The sequence below is a fragment of the Zootoca vivipara genome, chromosome 5 (assembly GCF_965207765.1).
Source record: "Zootoca vivipara chromosome 5, rZooViv2.hap1.1, whole genome shotgun sequence".
Lineage (NCBI taxonomy): Eukaryota > Metazoa > Chordata > Lepidosauria > Squamata > Lacertidae > Zootoca > Zootoca vivipara.
This window is the reverse complement of record NC_142588.1, coordinates 68,439,984-68,460,621: the sequence shown is the minus strand read 5'-3', so window position 1 is coordinate 68,460,621 and position 20,638 is coordinate 68,439,984. Positions and strand designations below refer to the sequence as shown.

Here is a 20,638-nt window from a genome sequence, read left to right as displayed (position 1 = left end):
CTGTCTGGGGATAATCTTGAGTGCCAGACAGGCTTGGAGGACTGAATTTGGCTCCTGGGCCTGCAGTTCTCCACTCTGGTTCTCAAACATGCAGGAAGCCTCTGTGGGTATAGGAAGTTTCCCACTTCCCAAGGTCACCCTCCATGAATCAGAGGACAGCAAGCATGGTCATCAGAGGGCAGAGCTGGCATTGTCATTCCTGCTGTTCCCCTTCATATGCTAACACATAATGAATGCTTTAGTGGCTACACAGTGTAGCGAGCTGTTTCTTGGATCCTGGCATGCTACATGGATGTCCTTCAGTGAAAACTTCCCTAGAATATTGCTAGGATTGAGAAGACTAGGGTGGCAATTTAGTAAACAACTAACAGTCAAAGATCTATTTCAATGGTCATGATATGTTTTTCCTGGACACTTTTAACAATGCATGATTACCTCATAGAATCAAAGAAAGGAACCACTGGTGTTTTGTTATTAACATATTCCATTAGCACAACTCTCTCCAACTCTCTCTCTCTCTCTCATCTATCTATCACTTGTTATATAAATGCTACCTTCTCCCCACCTCTCTTCCAAGAAATATACATTCAGTGTAATCCAATATTCATTTGATTAGTTTTTTAAAAGATATATAGATATAGATGATACATAGACATTGATATAGATATATGGTATGGAGAAGCTGAGGCCTTTTCTGTTGTGTTCCCCATTGCAGCTCATGAGGCAAGCCATGGTTTACCTCTTAAAGTGGCATGCTTCATGCAGCTGTGAAAGCAGTAGAATGGGAAGCTACAGGGGAAATCCATGGCTGTACTTGTGGTTCTCGTATCCACATTCAAACAGCCGAACTCTGAAATCCAGAATGCAAACCAGTGCTTGAAATCCAGGTTCTCCTTCTGTCATTTCTGGCTAGAACAAGTGACCCTTGTCTTTGCAAACTCCCTCAGACATAGCCATCCAAAGGATCCCCTCTTTTTTATACATGCAGCTGAAAGCCTTGTCAGGTAGGTCCTGTTTTAAGCCATGGTGTATGTGCAAGTTCTCATCTGCCACTCTCCTGAAGGCAGTGCAGTGAGGGACAGGATCCCCTCTTCCTTTCTCCCATGTCATGCAATGGGACGGGTAACACAGCTTGGACAATCTGCCGGGAAGTGGACTATATATTATCTTCAACAACATAACATTATATCGTAACAGAGCTATCGCTGTTCCATTAGGCTACCAGTCTCATCGACCTCCAAAACCAACATCACTTCCTTGAAATAGCCATGTCAACCCTCAACAAGTGGAGACAATCTTTTAATCTGTAACCAACATTTCAGGTTTTGAAGGGACCTGTTTACTCTTTCTCAATCAACCCTGATTTTTAACAAAAACCATATAGTTACCGTTTTATTGCTTCTTCTTGTTTCCGACGTTTTTCATTCTTTTCTTTCAAGTAAGCCAGGTTCGTTTCATTCCTCATCCGATCGTTCTCTCGAGCAATGTCAGATGCATTCTGTATAACCAAACCATCATAGGCCTTCATGCCCATATCTTCAATATACTGGAGGAAAGTGCCCAAAGTGACTTCCTCCTGATTAGAACTCATCATCTTGTTGGAGACAATAAATGGAGGAAAATACTTCCTGTAGGTTGACAAAGAGGGAAAAGAAGTCCATACAGATAAATCATTTTTTGCTTTCTAGCTATTTTTAAGATCAACTTTCTCCAATGTCATTTTACTTAAACCTGAAGAAAGATCTGGGTGACTGCTGAATTTTATATTTTTTAAAAAAACGGGTGATCAGCCACTGTGTTTCTTTTCATCCCGGGAGTCCTAGTTGAAATACGAAACCTTCCTAGCAACTAGGTGAACATAGCCTACTTCAGTCTGCTATCTCCTCCAATGCTTCATCTTAAGACCAGGAACAAATTACTTTGTTTAACATTCAGCCTGATGAAGAGTAATGACAACCTCAAAGACCTGCTCACTTTTTTGCACTGCCCTACTTTGGATTTCAAAATTTGCTTTTCAGATATTTTTGAAGTAGACCTAAATTTAGAGCAAGCATGGCTTTTTTGTTGTCACCTTAGGCACATTAATTTTGCCTGACACTGTTTTTCATGGTTTTGCAGGAGGATTAATGCATGGATCTTGGCTGCCAGGGATGTGTTTGCACTAGATCCATACGTGCATTCAGATTCATTGGATCATCTTTACTCCAGTGGTTTCCCATGTGATATGCACAAGGCTCTAAATACTCTTCAGGGCAGGAAAAAAAGCAAGCTGGGGCTTCAGAAGGAAGAACAGAAAGCCGACCTAATAATCCCCAAAGGCTCTTAACAATGACATTGGCACGTGAAGATTATTTGCAGTTCTCATTACATTCATTTATTATCGTATTTGATTTTAAACACTGGGAAAACATTGTGCAACCTCTGTATGAATGAATTTCAAGCAAGTGCAACAGACATGAGGTCTGGATATGGTGGAAATAGCCTGCTCACATCTTTCAGTCATTTACTTGATTCACACCCCTTGAAAAATTCTTGCCGATGCTCATGACTGTCTTAGACCCAAATTTTCTTATGAGTTAATATCAGCATCATTCTCAGAATTTGCAACGGCAAAGACTTGGATCCAAATAATACACTGAACAAGTGGAAGGCAAGTCTACTCATACAAAGAGTGTTTTGTTTATTCCAGTTTTCTCCCGTCTTCAGTACCCTGCACTACCTTTGAAAAACTGATTCCACAAGCCTCTTGGATGACATAGGGGACTACAGATAGGGTGACTATGCCTACTCCTCCACACTAAGGAAGTACCTTCCACTCCTGCAGAGAGATCTCTAAATTGCCTTTAAACTGGTGATATAGTCTAACCATGTAACGGGGGTCTATTTTCCTACTTGGTCATCTTCCCCACCCCCTTCTGAAATGATGAAATTCATTGTGACACCTCAACATGAAAAATGAAAATTCTGCCACGATACAGAATTTCACAGGAACTTTCTCTGGCCTTGCAGTGGGGATGAAAATGGGGAAACACTGGATCTATACGTGCAGATGTTAATAGGGACCAAATCAGCTAAAATCCAGGAACATCAGTTTGAGTTGGGCTGTTTGATCTCTTAGAAGGAGAGTTTGAGGAAAATATGGTAGTATTGGATCAAGGGGGTCAACCATAACAAAACCAATAATATTGTGTTTAGAAATGAGGCTGCAAATCAACTGGTTATAAATACCAGGTGCCCCTCGGATCTTCATGATCATCATTCAATTTTTAATGTATTTTTTCTCAAGTTGTGTCTATACCTATAATGAATCAATCAACCATGCAGAACCTTCATATATCACTTTTTCATGAAATTTGAACCAGGGTTCATACCTTGCTTTCTTAGGTTACCCAGCTGCCATATAGGCTGCATTTATTGGATGTTTCTGAATTTTATATGTTAGATGTGTTGTTGTTGTTGTTGTTGTTGTTGTTGTTGTTGTTGTTGTGTGTGCTGTTGTATTTGGTCTTATGTAGGCTTTGTACTATTGTATGCAAGTGGAACCTGCAACAAAATGTTGTCATTATAAAAAACAATGTTCCTGTTCAGGGTTCCAGCTGCCTAGTCTCTCCACCCCACACCCCACCATGCTACTCTCCTGGCTGTCACTCTACATTCTGAGATTGCTGAGCTATTCCAATCCTTATTGGGCTGTTGGAGGGAGGGTTCTGCATACTTAGTTTTGTTTTTTTTAAAAATTGATACCCCTCTTGTTTCTGAATAGTTCTGTTTCAGCTACAATTTTGGTGGCACCTCTCACCCGAATCTGATTGCTGCCTGATCATCTCATCGGCACAGAACATGTGGGAATGGGATATAAGGAATAAGCACACTGCTTAGACAACTTCCCTGGGGTTTGATCATTTGGGGGGAAAGTCTGGAGCATTTATGACAGTGACAGCCAACAGTGTCTATAGACTAGGAAGGTCATCACCGTCTATAAAGCACAGCATGGTTTAAAATTTCCACTACTTTATCTTCCTCTCACAGCTAGAGTCAAGAATCAGTTGCAGGATAGTAGGAGATACCTTCACCCCTGCAATCAGTTATCAGCAGGGAAGAAGTGAAGTGCACCAGAGAATACATGTATTTTTAAAAGTTTACTGTTCCTGCCCGTTTGTTCAGTTTATGGCAAGGTGAATCAGCTCAGTGAATAACATTCCGCCCAAGAACTCTCATGACTAACTGAAATATCGTTATAATCATTCTCATGCAATTTCTGTAAATGAGCATAAATTATTAATTGAGTTTGCAATTCAGGAATGAGGGAATCAAGTATCTGTGACTTTTTTTTACGGCAGAGGTAAGGTTCATCTAGCAAAGTAAAAACAACAGCAGAATACATCATAATGTTCGAGCAACTAAAGTCACATGTCCCCATCGAGCTAGGGCTACATTAAGAGGCTCTGCGTGCACCGTCCCTGATCTTGTCCTCCAGTGGGCTGCAGTATGGATGAGATTTTGTCCAGATAATCAGCAATACCTGGCTTGAACTGCTCGTTGGAAAAGAGGGAAAGCAAGAGGATGGATTTTGTCTTCCCATCCCTTATTTCCTCATATAGATAATTGGGATTTTAGCAGATCATCTGATCAGGTGGATGTTAAGAAGCCTGATGTTGCATGTGCACACAGTTAGATCATAGCTGCCAAGTTCTCCCTTTTTTTAAGGGAAATTCCCTTATGCTGAATAGGCTTCCTCGTGAGAAATGGGAAAACTTGGCAGCTATGAGTTAGATAAGTGAGCTGGACTTTGACCCCGCATGAATATGAAGTTCTAACATGCGAAGGCTTCCCCATTCATTTCAGTGGCATGGAAAATTCTACATATCCATAGGAATGGAAACCCAGAGATTTCCCACCTACTGAACTGCACAAGGAAGCCCTTTCAAGAATGTGAAAGTAGTGTGTGCAACAGCGCTCCTGTGTGTGAAAGGATCCCCCAAGTTTGGCTGCGTTCTGAAGAGACTACAGTGCCAGGGGGGTGGTACTGAATATCTGAATTGACCCTAAAACTCAATGAACACATGCACATTGCAGTATGCAACTCATTTGTGCAAAGCAGGTCCCTACACAAGGTCTGGCAATTTTCACCGCACTACTGCAAACATTCACTTCTGGTGTTTCTGAAGCCTCGCTCTTCTACAATGAAACCTAACAATGAATACTGCTTGCCACATGAAGCTGCTACTGCATTGCTTGCATTTCAAGTGTTTCTCACTCTGCAATTTGCATGTGTGATTTGAGCCGTAAAAAAAAAAAATGCTGTGCTGTAGGAGAAATAAAATGTGGACCATCAAATGGAACAAGTTGTTAAAATAAAGATAATGAGTGCCTTCCATAGTTCATTGATATATATATAAAAAAGAAACCCACAACCATTTTCTATCAGTTTAATAGCTACATATCACATTTTTAAGTGCCAATTGATTTCTTTTCAGATAGGCAGAAGAATTAAAAAAGAGTTGGGCACATACCCCACTGGTATACCATCCCTCTCCTTGAATGTTCACTTGCATTTTGCAACATAACAATTAGCTCATCTGAAGTACACTCTTCTCACCACAGATGTTATATGGAGTACCACTTGTAGTGTTTGGGCTCTGCTTTCATTCTGCGCTTCTTGAATTGCTTACAAGACAGTAAGTGCAAAGAAGCTAGGCCACATTCAATATCTAGCAGACTGCTGACTACAGCACCACTGTTAAAGAGCTAATGGCACTGGTATGCTATACACTGGGTTCCCACCCCCACTTCTTCAGAGTTGCTGTCTTTTATGAAATGGCTTCCAGAAGACAAATTATTTCTTTGCTAGGCACATTGTCAATGAAGCTCTCATATACATGTCTGGCTGCTGCCTTGTCAATTTTTAAGCAGACTTGATTTTTTTATTCATTTAAAGGAAATGTTTTCCAATTCCACATGGCCCACATACAGGGAATAAAGCATTTGTTGTTGTTCTTGCTTAGTCGTTTAGTCGTATCCGACTCTTCGTGACCCCATGGACCAGGCACTCCTGGCATTAGGCTTCTTCAAAAGCACAAAGGCAGATTGCAGTGCTACTCATAGTGCAAAGTTTGCAAGAATCAACTCTTCTGACATACTCAACCAGGTTTATCCAGAAACTTTCTATTCTGTCGCTGGCTACCCTTGTTGTAAATGGGAATTATGCCAACTGCAAAAGGATCTCTCTTTTAATAACACAAATGGTTAAAAGGAGCTCCTTCAAAAGAATGAGGAAAAAATGCATTGCATACCTGAAATAAAACAATGCTTCCAAGAAGGTGTGTTTATATTATGTCTCTTTGTCAGAAATAAAGAGCTTTACAAACCCAATAAATGTGCACAAAGGATAGATCTCCCCTTCCTTGTGATTGCACTCCTCAAAGCCTCTAGAATGTGGAGTACTACTGTTGTTGTTTACTTGTCAACCAGAAGTCCTTCACATATGTGTTGTGATCCCAAAATGTACAATTTCCTAAAAAGCAAGTAGCATGTAACTGGATAGCCAACAGCCAGCACTACCTATAATTAGGAGATTAAGATTATCCCAACACTACCAGGACAATAGGTCTTTTAATTTAGGAGAAATACTTATTTGCTTTCTGCTTAACTAAATTGTTTTCCATGTTCTTCAAGGCGTGTATTGTGGGGAGGGCAAAATAAAGTGAAGATCTTTTGGCTAAGGGAAACATATTTGAAATGTTGTGAAATATTAATGGTGTGGCGTGCCTAATAAGTAACTAACACAGCTGTTAGGTATTATATCAATTAATACGTCAGAAAAATAGCTAGCAACCTTTTAATAATTTAATACTGCCTTTACAAATGAAAACTCCAGACACCAAATGTTCTTATTATCAGGCACCTAATGTGTAGAAGAACAATAAATAATCCCAAATACATTACACATTATTTGGTTTTGCTGTGGTTTGATTAATGTCTCCCCAAACAGACAAAGTTCTTGCTTAGATATTTCAGGGTTGTAAATCATTCCATTTCTGCCAATATGCCTCTCTGATAAGTGATATAGTGATATATAAATATAGATAAGCACTGTATTTCATTAGCATGCTTAGATATTCTTTTTTAAAAAAAACAAAACAAACCATGTACATACCAAGATTAAAGTCCTCGGGGGACTGCTAAGTGCAATAATTAAAGGTGACTTTTGTCTGTAAAAGCCCTTTCCTGTGGTTTATCTCAGTGCAGTCTGAAGGGATATTTCAGCACCATAAAAACAGATTTTGCAGATTGGCTCAGTTTTTCTTCAATTAAAGTGCTTGAGATCTTCTTGGCAAACATTTCCAGATTGTAGCATTCTGCATCTCTAGAAGTCAGCGTGTTGCATTAAAAATAAAAGAGCGATCTTCTCGGCATGGGATTAAAATAGCCTTTTTAAAGTTTGACTTTCAAAAATGCAGTGGGGCTGGGGGGAAAGAGGGGATCTGGCATCTTAAATCCACATTGAGAGAAATAACAGCAAAGGTTTCAGGGGGGCATCAACGGCACCCTGCTTTGAAGTCCAGCAGGAAAGAAATGGGAGGATTTTTTTTGCCCACTTCACCACACAGAAGATTACAACACCAGCATATGCAGTGGCAGAGAGGTGGCTAAGGTGCCTCATTGGAGTGGATGCTGTGGAGACCAAAAGAAAAGACAAGGAGGGATAGAAAACATCCTATCCAAATGGCTTCTTGCAACAGAAAAAGATGCTCTCTCCTTTCTCTCATTGCCACCGAGACAGCGAAGGTTTGAAACAGTCTCTCTCACGCTCGCCCGGTGACTACAGGCAGGCTCTCTCGCTCGCTCGCTCTCCCTCTCTGTTGATGCTGTTGCTGATTAATCAGGGATTCTCAAACAAAGAGCAAGCCTACCTTCGGCAATGAGCAGTAATCTGGAGCTCCTCTTTTTCTGCAATCCGCTTGCGTTCAGCATCAAAGCAGCCAGCATTCTAGCACCCTGGACAGTTCCCGTTTGCTTAGGCCCATTGGAGAAAAAGGAGGCGAAGGAGCAAGTGAAGAAATGACAAGAGACCGGAAAGCAGCCGCCTTCGACTTCAGCTTGCCGTCCCCAGGGGCGCAGCTGCTCATTAAAGCTTCCTATCTAGGCAACAGATTCTCCCCCTTTTATCTTCGCTGCACTGAAGTCTGATTAGCAAAATAATCCAGTTTTTTTTTGGGGGGGGCGGGAGTGTAGGAGGGATCTGCACAAATTCAGGCTCTCTAGGTAGGACACGGCACGGCACAGCACTGCTCCATTCTTCTCCCCCTCCTACTCAAAAAAAGAAAGAAATATTTTTTTTCCAAAAAAAAAAAGTCCCTCCACAGAGAATGGGCAAGTTAACCTTTAGCCCATGTTATGGCTCCAGGAAATGAGCAACCACTTAGAGGGAACATCTAAGTCTCAGTTTGATACCTCATATTGATGAATCGCTTGCACTCACCCTCACTGTAAAAAGCCGTGCAAGGCTCACAATTACTGCTGACGCAGATTAGGCTGCTGCTTGGGGGGAAAGGTAGGAGGAGCTTTTTAACCTCATCAAAACAACCTCCCACCACCTGCTCCCACTGCATGAGTGAATAGACCTCCCCCTATTTGGAATGCATATCTGTATAATGTGCGATTTGGCAGCAGGGATATTTGAAACACAGCAGGGCGGTTTTATGCCCTCCTGCAAAGTTCATCTCTCTCTCTCTAAAGAAATATTTAGTTTCTGTTCACTGATTCAGAGTCCTGGGGACCAACCACCTAATCCAAATCCCTGCTATTCAAGGCAGAGTTCTCTGGCTATCACTAAGGTTCTATAATTCAGCCTGTGCTATCCACAAAACAATGCACTGTGACTCAGGCAAGCAAGTCAAGACATAGCATTGCAGAGAATAAAAAAAAGGCTTCTTCACATGTTACAATGAACACAGGTACGAGCTATCTCTGCACATGTAGAAATGTTTGTGTGGAAGAGTATACGCTTGTTAATTTCTACTGCTCACCTATTTTGTAGACAGGTACACAGATTTTAAACTTTTTAAATGTTACATGTGAATAATGGTATGAGGGTACACCTCAATTGTTAGTGTACATGGATGGTACCCTCATTGGATGTAATGTGTGAATGCCCCTAAAAAGAACCCAGATCTGGGGAATTCATCCAACCCAGTGAATCCAAACTGGAGGAAAATCTTCAGCGTCAAATATGGCAATTAATAAGAAAGCAAGGAAGACCTGACCATTGATTGACACTTCTCAAAATAAATGGTTGTGGTGGGCAAATTTAATTGTATAAAACTCAGCGCTGTTATTCTAGCTGTGATGGTACCCAATGACACAGAAGTAAGGCCTGGCACCTCAAGGACTATAGCGTGGTGCAGCCAGGATTAGTTCAAATGAAGAATTAAACTTCCATTCTGGACTAGATGTAAACAGTTGCTTGGTACTCAAATCTGCAGCCTGATTTCACAATTCATTCAACAAAGCAAAACTTTGTATGACCTGTGGTTTAAGATGAAGTGCTGTTGGCATCCATCTGTCTTAAGAGACACTGGAATGCACCTCTGGGGGTTTAGTCATGTCCACCTTTGGTCCCCACTCTGCACTCAGCTCTCACCTGTGGTTCCTAAAAGCTGTCAGCAGGTGACAGTGGCCAGAAACCAGGAAATGGTTTTTATTGCCCAGCTAAACCAGGTGAGGGTAACCGATGGTTCCCAAACCCCCAGTGAGTTAGGGACTTCCCCTGCAGACAGGCTCCAGAAGATTGAGCAGACAAGATCAATAGTGGGCCCGACAATCAAGAAGACGGTTTCTGCACGTCCTGTGGAGGGAAATGAGGGGCAGATGGGGCTCATCAGCCTGGGAAGGTAGCTCCTCTAGGACAAGGAAAACTCTGGTCCTAAACCTCCACTGCCAAATGGCTATACGTACTTATTTGTGAAATAGGCTTTGGGAGGATGAGATGGTTTAGATTTAGTACATTCTCTCCTTCTCGCCCCTCCAGACAGCTGATATGTGTTACTCAGATCATCTGAATGGTTTTCATATACTTTGTCGTGTTGGGGTATTTCTTTTCTGACTCCAGTGAATTGCGGATATATCATGGTAGAAAAACACAAAACATTAATCATGACCCTGAACTGGTTTTTCCCCGGAGTAGGAGTGCTTTCCCCTTTTATTTATTTACATTGTCCCCCTGTCCTTTTCATCTGTAATTATATACTCCAGATATATGAAAGACTGGTCAGTGATCGTTGGACATACATTCCACCAAAGCTGGAGCAGCTCAAGGCTAAAAACAGTGATTATACACTCAACCACAGTTTAAAGTCATCTTAAAGATAGCATAATACTACCCCTTGATAGTGGACCTCACTTTGCTCCCCCCCTTTCATTTCCACACAAATACTATAATTTTAATCTAACCTTTAAGAGAATTCAAGGCATTCTTAGGAACATAGTCCAATTCTTATTTCATATAACCATAAGTCTAAAACAGAGGCAAGTAGCATGCACTCACATTCAACTATATGCCCTATCACAAATGGCAAGTGGGCTGCCCAATTCTGCAGCAGTTAGAGATGTCCTGGTGCCTTCAAAATCATTCATATAGTCACTGCATTGGGCTAATTGGTCACTGAGGTTACTGGACTGATCCATGGGAATTGTGCGTGCATCAGCTCTATATAGAATGGTGGCAATGGTTTTCCTATGGAGTCCACAACACAGGAAAAGGGGACTGACAGGCCCTGGAAATTAATATGGGCTTCAAATATATCGGCCGTCATGCATTCCATTTTAGCAATCCCTGAGAGGCCTATGATAGAGGAAACAGACCCTGAACATCGTAATCTATTTATTATTACATTTATGCCCCATGTCCCATGCCTCCCATGTCCAAGGAGCTCAGGGAAGCCTGCAGTGTTCTCCCGCTCCTCATTTTATCTTCAAAACAACCCTGTGACGCAGATTAGGCTGAAAGACTGTGATTGGCCCAAGGTCACCCAGTGAACTTTATAGCTGAGTGACAATTTAAACCTTGCTCTCCCAGGTCCTAGTTCAGAACTCTAACTATACCATATTGATACCATATTTTGCTCTTACAGAGTTTGGGAGGTGGGAAGGGCATTTATATTTTGCTTAAAATAGAATGAGTCACAAATGTGTCCTTCACTTAACTGATACTGAGACATCCAAGAACTATTTTTAAAAAATAAAATATTGCATTCTTGCTAGTCTTTTTAACTATATCACATTCATTAGTCTTGTTGAGTTTTCCTCTCGAAAGTATCTCCTAATGAAGATCTGAGCACTGAGCTTTTCCTCGCCCCTTTTGCATTGAAAAAAGTTGTGTATTCTTTCTGATTTACAGAACCATTTAATCACGTTTAACCTCACCCTGTGTTAATGCATATTTGAGACCCCCAGCATGGCTTATTGTAGGTCAGCAAGCAGGCAACAAACGAAAGCTGCAATCTATATCATATATACCTATATCATGTACCACTGCATTCTATTACATCACTTTTCCTTTTGTTTAAGTGGGCTCTTAGCTAGTGGTGAGGCACAGACACCAATTGCCCACCAATTGATTGTAGCCTCTTTTAGATGCTTGTTTCATACCCACATCATCATTTGTTGCGGTTGTAGTTGAATGATCCACACATGAGTATAAGCCCATTAATGGGCCACCTAGAATTGCAGACGATAGGAATCCAATCCAATCCGCATAGTCTACCTTCTCACAGGCAACAATTTCTCCACTTTTCTACTGAAATATTCATTGCACAAAATACTTGGGCATAATAGCTTGCCTTGCTTGTTCCTGCTGTCTACTTGCTGCACATTGCGAGTATGTGTGTGAGAGAGACAGAAATCCTACTTTACGTGCTATTTCCTTCTGTTTTAGTCCTATGATTGTACTGAAGTCAGAGGCTTTAATTAATTAATTAATTAGAATAATTACGTTTACTTGATATAAGGGTGCATGGTAGTCATTCAACAAATTTAATATTAGTGTGCTTATTTATTTATCATTATAATGGCTAATATAAGGAAGGCACTTGTATCTGCAGCATCCGAATTTAAAAGACAGTCTATTTATTGTTTTCCTTATGCAGTTGACATCAGTATCCCATTCATAATGCTAACCCAATGATATAATTCGGTGAAAATCTAACAATAATGCCATTTTGTGGTGAATAACAACACACAATGCCCTGGAATTGTAAAAGGAAGCATCTACAACAACAGGGGAGGAAATCTCTTCACTATAAGGTAAGACTGAAGGAGGCCTCCTATCATCTGAAAATGGCATCTCCTCTGCTGTTTAAGTTTTAAGCATATCAGTGCTAAATTATTATTTCAGTCCTCATTTCTCTTTGTTGTGATGAGATGATAAAGAAGCTTATTGAGATATTATGGCTTAAACTGTGTTACAATAGATTTTATTATCCACTTTTAATTGCATTCCACTAAATACAATTAGAATGGAACCAAAGCTTGCAGAAGGGTAGAGGATATCGGCTCGCGAAACCTACTTCTTATGACCTATTAGTACCTGATCTAGTAGTTAATATATGCTTGAGTTATGGATGTATCAATAAATGATGACAAAAATCAGCAATCTTATTCATGCTTTTTTAAAGGAGTTGGGTTTTTTTTGGTTTTTTTGTTTGCAATATATATTAAATATAAAACCAGTGTTTCTTTTGTAATGGTACTCACTGTCTTTTTTCTTCCCTGGACACCTATCTTGCACATTTATCAATAAATGAGCATCAGCGCCTATGACAGGGGGAAGGTCTCCATTCAGCAATAACTTTGGGGTATATCAAGATTAGCCAAAATTATATCCACTCTTCACAAATATGTAGTCTAGCAATCTATTGTTTTCACTGAAGATGAACTAGAGCTATTACTTGACTCAGACCATGGCTCTCTGGATTTTGCAAAGCAGATCTTCAACCAAATGATGTGTATATTAGTGAAATGTACAAACAATAATGCATATAAAAGTGAAAATAATATGCAAAAATTGATTATGATAGGGGAGAATTGCTTGAAAGAATGCAAAATTGCACACAGAAATATGTATACAGTTTTTAATGTGGACTTTTTGTTTTAAAAATTAACAAACATATGTACAATCGGGGTACATCAAACTTAAGACTGGGGGAAATGAGAAACTGGGAGAAACCAGAATGGATAGTGTCAGGGGGACTCCCTACAGAGAGCCTCCTCCTGTCATCCTGACCAGCACTTCGCCCAGCGACAGCACAAGTAGCGAGTCGGGAGGAGGGAATGAGGAATGGAGCGGTTTGGAGAGAGGGCTAAGAGAAGAGTCAGAGCCCTGGCACTGACCTGGTCGAAGGTCAGCAGATGAGGGACTCAGTGAGACGTCGGAGCACAGGCGCCGCCCCAGCCAGCAAGAGGGGAAACCTCTCCTTCCGGCGCCCAAATTGAGGCGCGCGCCCACACATAGGGTGAAGGGGCGGCGTTTTAGGATGCCCAGGCTTTTATGCTGGCTGAAAAGCAAGAAGCAGCCATTGCCGGGTTCTGAATCAGACTAGGCAGTCATGTTTTCTGCCCTGTAAATAGAATACACAATAAAATTAAAGACAGTGCGGACTGGAGTGTCTTTACTCGAGAGTAGCCGCAACAACCCCCTGACAGATAGATTCCTCTATTTCTAGAATTGCAGACTTAAGATGTTATTTAAAATGTTAATCAATGCACACACCTCCCATTCATTTCAATTATCATTTTTAAAGAATTTATACCTTCCTATAAAAGTACGTAGGTCGGCTAGTGTACAGTTTTACGAAGGGTTTCTCCACTGAGGAACTCAACATACACAAGAGAGTCAGATTCATAGCAGTGGCAGACCTTGACATCTCAAATTTCAGTGCTGCCCTGTGCAATGCAAAAATCCAGCCCCACCCATTGTCTCTCACCCTCTTTTCTATGTCTTTGCTGTGGCACCCCCTGCGACACCCTCTTGGCTGGTCACACTCCCTTAAATCACTGTCTAGCTATAAACGTATGATGTATATGTTGCCTAACTCTGCCACTCTCACAGCCAAACCTTGGAGGAGAGTGATAGCCCATGTGGAGAACAACTCTATTTACTTCAGCATCCCTCCCCCAAATCACGGTGACTGGCGTGGCCTCAGAAAAGGGTTCACTGTGTTAAAAGCTAGACCTGTCTGTCAAAAGTCAACCTCTCTCCACTGCCTCCCCTCTTGAGCTCTGGAGATTTCACCAGTCAGGTTAGTTTCTTTTCTCAAAATGGAAAAAAAGTGCTACACATTTAACTTTTTGGGAAAATGAAAAGTAGGCCATGGGGTGACTCAGAAGCCTGAGCCACTGCTAGGTGACATCTTTAACAGTGTGATCCAACCCAAAAATAGTAGGGTCATGACCTAAATCACCTTGATTCACCTTGTTCAGGATAGACACAGTGCACTGTTTAGAAATGGGGGGAAAGCTGCTCACAAAAAAGAAATTATTTTTAAGAAAGGAATTCTTTGTGAAAAGAGAAAAAAAGTACTTCAGCTTTTTTCTTTAAATGAAATACTATGCAGGGTCATACAAATGGTTGTATTTACAGATAAATTCAAAGAAAATGCTGTGATAAAGCCACCTGTCCTTGTTCAGTTTGCACAATAGTGACTTAAAAATAAAATGAATTTATATAATTCCTCAAATGACTACTCTATTAGCTAAAACAATATGATTCAAACTCTTGGATCCCTGCTTTATTCAAATTTCTGCTGTTTTAAACCATCACTATTCCTTTCTCAGGACTCGGCTATATAGCTGCAAATAAAATGTTTTGAGTGTGTTGTTGCAAAGTGCATTATACAAATGTGACACTAGATGGTGATGGTGAGCTACGGCAAATTCAATATATTTTTCAAAACATTAAAATAAGCATTTTCACGGCTTTTTTTACATATATATTTGTCTAGATTCCACAACAGTGTCCCTCCCTTTTCGTTTCCATGCCATGGCCACGACTATTGTGCAACCTGCCTTCACTTTTCTAACTCTACTCCTTCAATAGGGGCTGCACTCCAACTTCATGCAAATCCAGAATTGTAATGTGGCCCTACAAATCCCCCAGTGGGGCTGCATGATGACATTTACTACATGGTTAGTATATGTAGGAATTGCATGTGGCGACAATGGATTCTGACATAAATAATATTATGTAAAAACAGGGTTGCCATATGTCTTCTTTTTCCAGGACACACCCTCTTTTTCATGGGTAGAGTTATCAAAACAATTCATAGTTAAAAGTAGAAGTCGGCAAATTTGTCCTCTGTTTTGCTCTTCAGAATATGGCAACCCTGAATGTTTAACCTGAATTTGCTATTTTAATTCTTCAGGACATGCCATTTGATTGTCTCTTTGAAGGAGATTAGATTAAATGATTTTGGCAGTTTTCCAACCTCTTTAATTACTGGATAGCATATTCTAGATGAAAATGTTCTGCTTTACCTAAGTGCTTCTAGAGCCTGTCAACTCCTGCTTCTAATCAACTACCGGTAATATCTGTAAAATCTACAACTCTCCACAAAGTGCTGAATCTCAATTCAAATATAATGATATTGCATTTTGTTGACTTTTAACCAAGGTGACACCCCTAAATCTTTCTAACCATATTTAGGGGGGAAATAAATCCCACACAAATAAATGGAACCCTCTTCTACGTACATACATTGTTGACACAATGATGAGTCTTTGGAAGTTCTTTTCTCTGTCAGCACAGTCTCCTGATGATGATGATGATGATGATGATGATGATGATGATGATGATAGGAGAATTGCTTTTGGGACTTTTTCATGAAAAGGAAAAAAAATGAATTTGAGACATATGGGTCTGGAAATTGGGGAAATATTGCTCAACGGAAAGTAGAACAATGGGATGCCATACTAGAATGAATGTTTTGAATGGATTCCTTTATGTAACTGACAGGTGGAAAATCTGAAGGCCTTCTTATTTTTCACTCTCTCTTCCTTTTTCTTTCTTTCTCTTCTTATATAAATTCCTTCTTTTTATCTAGTTTCTTCTCTTTCTCTTTCTTTCCCTTTGGTGTGCACTGCTCTGGAGTCCAAGGATTATACAAACATGAAGGTGGTAGATGAATGGAAAAACCCTGGGTAAGACACATGGAAGGGAATATCTCCCAGGGTGAGAGCTGAGAGGGTCCACTACTTTCTGTGTGATCCAAGAGTTAAGAGCTACCTTAGAGAGAGGACTCTGAATTTTCTTTCCTCTTTCTGTCTTTGTTTTTATTTTATCTAAATTATCTTTTATCTTTTTGTATTACAAAAAACCACACAAAACTTTAGGCTAATCTTATAAGAAAGAAGCATAGAATTTTAAGTCTTAAAATCTGCCTTATTATTTACTTAATCAAGAATGTAATTAAATGAATAAGGAATAAAGAAAAACAATACATTTAAGCAAAATAATAATTAACATAGAAACATGATTTCTGGCCATTTCATTTACAATCCCTGGGGAAAAAAATTATTATTAGTGTGTGGGGGAGATAGTAACTTTTTAAATCTCCCTTATTAAAAAATAGATATCAGGATATTGTCCTTCAAGTCTTGTTATATTCTCACATGAAGCTGAAAAGTTAATAAGAATTCCGAACAGTAGCATATTTCACAGGTGGTATTTAAACATTGTAGGAATATAGAGCTGGAAGGGAACTTTGAGGTCACCTAGGACTATGTGGTGCTCAAAGATCTGCAAACCAGTGTACAACCGAAGCATCCCTCACAGATGCTTTTTATATAAAATGACAATACAGTGCGGGATGCGGGTGGCACTGTGAGTTAAACCACAGAGCCTAGGGCTTGCCGATCAGAAGGTCGGTGGTTCGAATCCCCGCGACGTGGGTGAGCTCCCGTTGCTCGGTCCCAGCTCCTGCCAACCTAGCAGTTTGAAAGCACATCAAAGTGCAAGTAGATAAATAGGTACCACTACAGCGGGAAGGTAAGCGTCGTTTCTGTGTGCTGCTCTGGTTCACCAGAAGCGACTTTGTCATGCTGGCCACATGACCTGGAAGCTGTATGCCGGCTCCCTTGGCCAATAACGTGAGATGACCGCCGCAACCCCAGAGTCGGTCATGGCGGGACCTAATGGTCAGGGGTCCCTTTACCTTTACCTTACAATACAGTGCACTTGCAAATGAACCTGCACAATCATATATGGCCAGATGGGGAAATGAACTTTCAATAACCAAACTTTGGCCTTCACAGGCAACTATCAACAGCTCCCTGCTTATTGTGGAGTTCCTATTGTGACTGTTATCTGTGACAGGTGAGATGTTTTCTGCAGTAGCAGTCTGGCTGATCCAGCTACACTGCAGCCTGGGCTCCATCGCAGGAGCCAATCAGCTGTGCCAGTTTGTCTTGGGAGGTGGGGCTTGGGAGAGAACCAGAGGGAGAGCCTCCCCTCTCTGACCTGCTAGGCATTAACCCTCAGATTTGCCTAAGCAAAAATGGGCTGCAGGCTCAAATCAAAGAAAGCTGCAGCCAGAAACAAACCTACATCTTACTATGTTATTGACACAATGGCACATCTGAATTTATTTTGCAACAACTGTGGGGTCTGATAGATCTGTGGGTGTTCACTTCCTTTCAGTCAGTTGCCTAGTCCAATGGTGATCCAGCTGGCGGCATGGCTGAGAGATTATTTTTTGCTCACGTTTTGTAGAAAATAATAGCAACCAAGGAGAGCTTTTACATTATTTATCACTGTGCTCCATATTCCACACACACACACACACACACACACACACACACTGCTTAAAAGAAGGTGTTTAAATGTAAATTGTTGCTGCTGGCTAAATCCCCTCATCATTTCTTTGTTTTTCAACGGGCACTTAGTTTTATTTTGAAATTTAAAACAAAGGCTATTCATTTGCTCAGGTCCTGTAATTCATATGTTGCCTTTTAATCAAAAACCCTGATGGATATTGGCAGTGTTACTAATCCAACCCCAAACTTCCAAAGAATTTAAACATCAGTAAAAAAAGCATTTGAAGCAGCTTTTTCGGTTTAAAGCAGCTTTTGTCAAGTGCTTGTTCACAACACATTTCAACCTGCATTCATTTCAGCAGTAGTGGGTGGCACGATGGGGCAGAGGCACTTACTTGACCACCTGGCAGGTGCATTGCTGCTGCTAACCTAATAGGAAGGGTAACAGTGAGGGTGGTGTGGGGTAAATGCACCAGCAGGAATGCCATATTGGCTCTGCTGGCGCATTTGCACCCCACCGGCACCTCACCCCTCCATCTCCTTCTCCTAAGTAGTAGCAACAACTTACCTGCTGGAAGATAAAGGTCATGATTCACATCAGAATACTAATATTTACCATGGCAAATACTCACATCCACTTAGTCACAACCATTGATGGGAATATTTGGAGCAATGGTGTATTGGAAGGGAAATGAAGAGCAGCGCAGCTCTGGGACTTTTTTTTCAGAGCAGGAGCCTCTTATGCCAGACACCAGGGTAAGAGACAAACCCTCCTTTCTCTGAGGTGATAATGAGTCTTTCAAGAGTGTGTGTGACTGATTAGCATAGAGGAAGTCAGAGGAGGAAGGAAATTATCCATCAGAGGTGTTTGTCATAACTATACTTAGGAAGTATAGCCCTAAATGGCCTCGGTCCAGTATACCTGAAGGAGCGTCTCCACCTCCAACATTCTGCCCGGACACTGAGGTCCAGCGCCGAGGGCCTTCTGGCAGTTCCCTCGTTGCGAGAAGCCAAGTTGCAGGGAACTAGGCAGAGGGCCTTCTCGGTGGTGGCGCCTACCCTGTGGAACGCCCTCCCAACAGATGTCAAAAAGGAAAACAACTACCAGACTTTTAGGAGACATCTGAAGGCAGCCATGTTCAGGGAGGCTTTTAATGTTTAGTAGATTATTGTGTTTTATTCTTCTGTTGGAAGCCGCCCAGAGTGGCTGGGGAGACCCGGCCAGATGGGCGGGGTATAAATAATAAATTATTATTATTATTATTATTATTAGGAGATCGCTTTTATTTGATAGGATTCCTCGTTCACACTAGCAGCTTAAATGATAACGCAATGCACGGTTGCATTTTTAATGATAAGCTAAAGGTGGCATTTCAGCTGGCTGGAGGTCTTTTGTTAAATTTTGCAGGTTGAATTTATGAGGTACCTTAAGTAGCACTACAACCCATAGAGCTTAATCCCCGAATGTTGATGGTGGGTGGTGATATTAATTCTGTGCCCTTCACCAGCAGGTTCCAGGGTGGGGGGTTATAGCCATTTAAAATTCAGAATTAAAAATGATTAAAACAAATTACAGTCACAGGGGCCTTGAAAACACCAATAAGATTGCAATCATGCTGGAACCTGATGAATTCCATATTATACTATGTAGAACTATTTTGGGGGAGTGGGGTATGCCATAAAGGATGGATGCAGCTGCTTGTATTTTTTGCCTCTTTTCAGGGGTATGGCTATAGAAGCTTTCAGGATGAGGTCATCACATCAGCATTTACCAGTCCACCATTACATAGGAGTTGAGAACCACGTTGATAGTATCATTCTCTAGTACTAGGTTGTTGTTGTTGTTGTTGTTTTTATGAGATTCCTAGATTGCCCTTGGTGTTGTATAATTCCTGCATAAAAGCAGGGAAATGAAAAATTCACACCAATCTGATTTTGCCATTCAAAGTGTGATTTGTAATATACCCTCACCTTTTCCCTTTGTAGATAAATGCATTCTAATATTTAAGAGTCTGTGCTCTTTTTATTTTACCTGCTCTATTTTATTTTTGGTATTAAATTAAAAATATTAATAAAAATGGTATGATCAATGTCCTCTGTAGTAGGGTGGCCATACTCAAAAGAGCTAGATTTAGTGAGAGAAGTCTCCTCACAGTGCCTGAGTAGCAGGAAAGCCTCTATTGTTCAGTGTGTCATTAATGAACAAACAAAACAGGGCACACACTCGGAGTTCATACAAAAAACCCTCGCCAAACGTTTAACGTATTTCCTAGCATATGACTTTTGTGACTCATGCCCTTTTCCAATACCCTGCAAATCAGCTAGTTTTGTTTTGTTTTGTTTTTTGGAGGAACAGTGTATGGTAATAATAGCAACCACAGAATACGGAACAGAAATAGAAGCTGCTTTTCCCTGGTTGTTGTCAAAATAAGGCTATAGGAAAGCCTGCTCCCTTCTTGAATAGGCCTCATTAATAGTATAGTGTTTCACTTGTTTTCTTTAGGAGAATGTTATGATCTTCCAAATCCTCTTAAGATAATAGCCATTCCTATCAATGGATGTGCTGAAAGCGCCACCACTAAAGAAGGAAAGAATGTAAATGCGGTGTCCCAATTAACCTTCTTACAATTAAAAAACATCTCTATCTATTAGTGTGCCCATTAGTGATATTCTAGTTAATGGTCTGTCAACATTTCTATTAGACCTTTCCTCCCCCACCCTACCCCGCTGCACCCTTTCAAAAGTCTCCGCTAATCACCTTGGAAATACATCCCTGTGGATTTACAAGACACTTCATACATGCTTTAAAAGACTTAAATGTGGCTTCGCG

General features: G+C 40.8%; 1 protein-coding gene across 1 annotated transcript in view; it reads right to left on the bottom strand.

Moving 5' to 3' along the window:
• NYAP2 (neuronal tyrosine-phosphorylated phosphoinositide-3-kinase adaptor 2) overlaps positions 1-1,594 on the bottom strand; it is a 129,167-nt gene extending 127,573 nt beyond the window's left edge. Inside the window, exon 1 of the mRNA XM_088669903.1 lies at positions 1,389-1,594. Coding sequence (XP_088526029.1) covers positions 1,389-1,594 — 206 coding nt within the window. The remainder of the gene's footprint in view (positions 1-1,388) is intronic.
• Between the last annotated feature and the right edge of the window lie 19,044 nt (positions 1,595-20,638).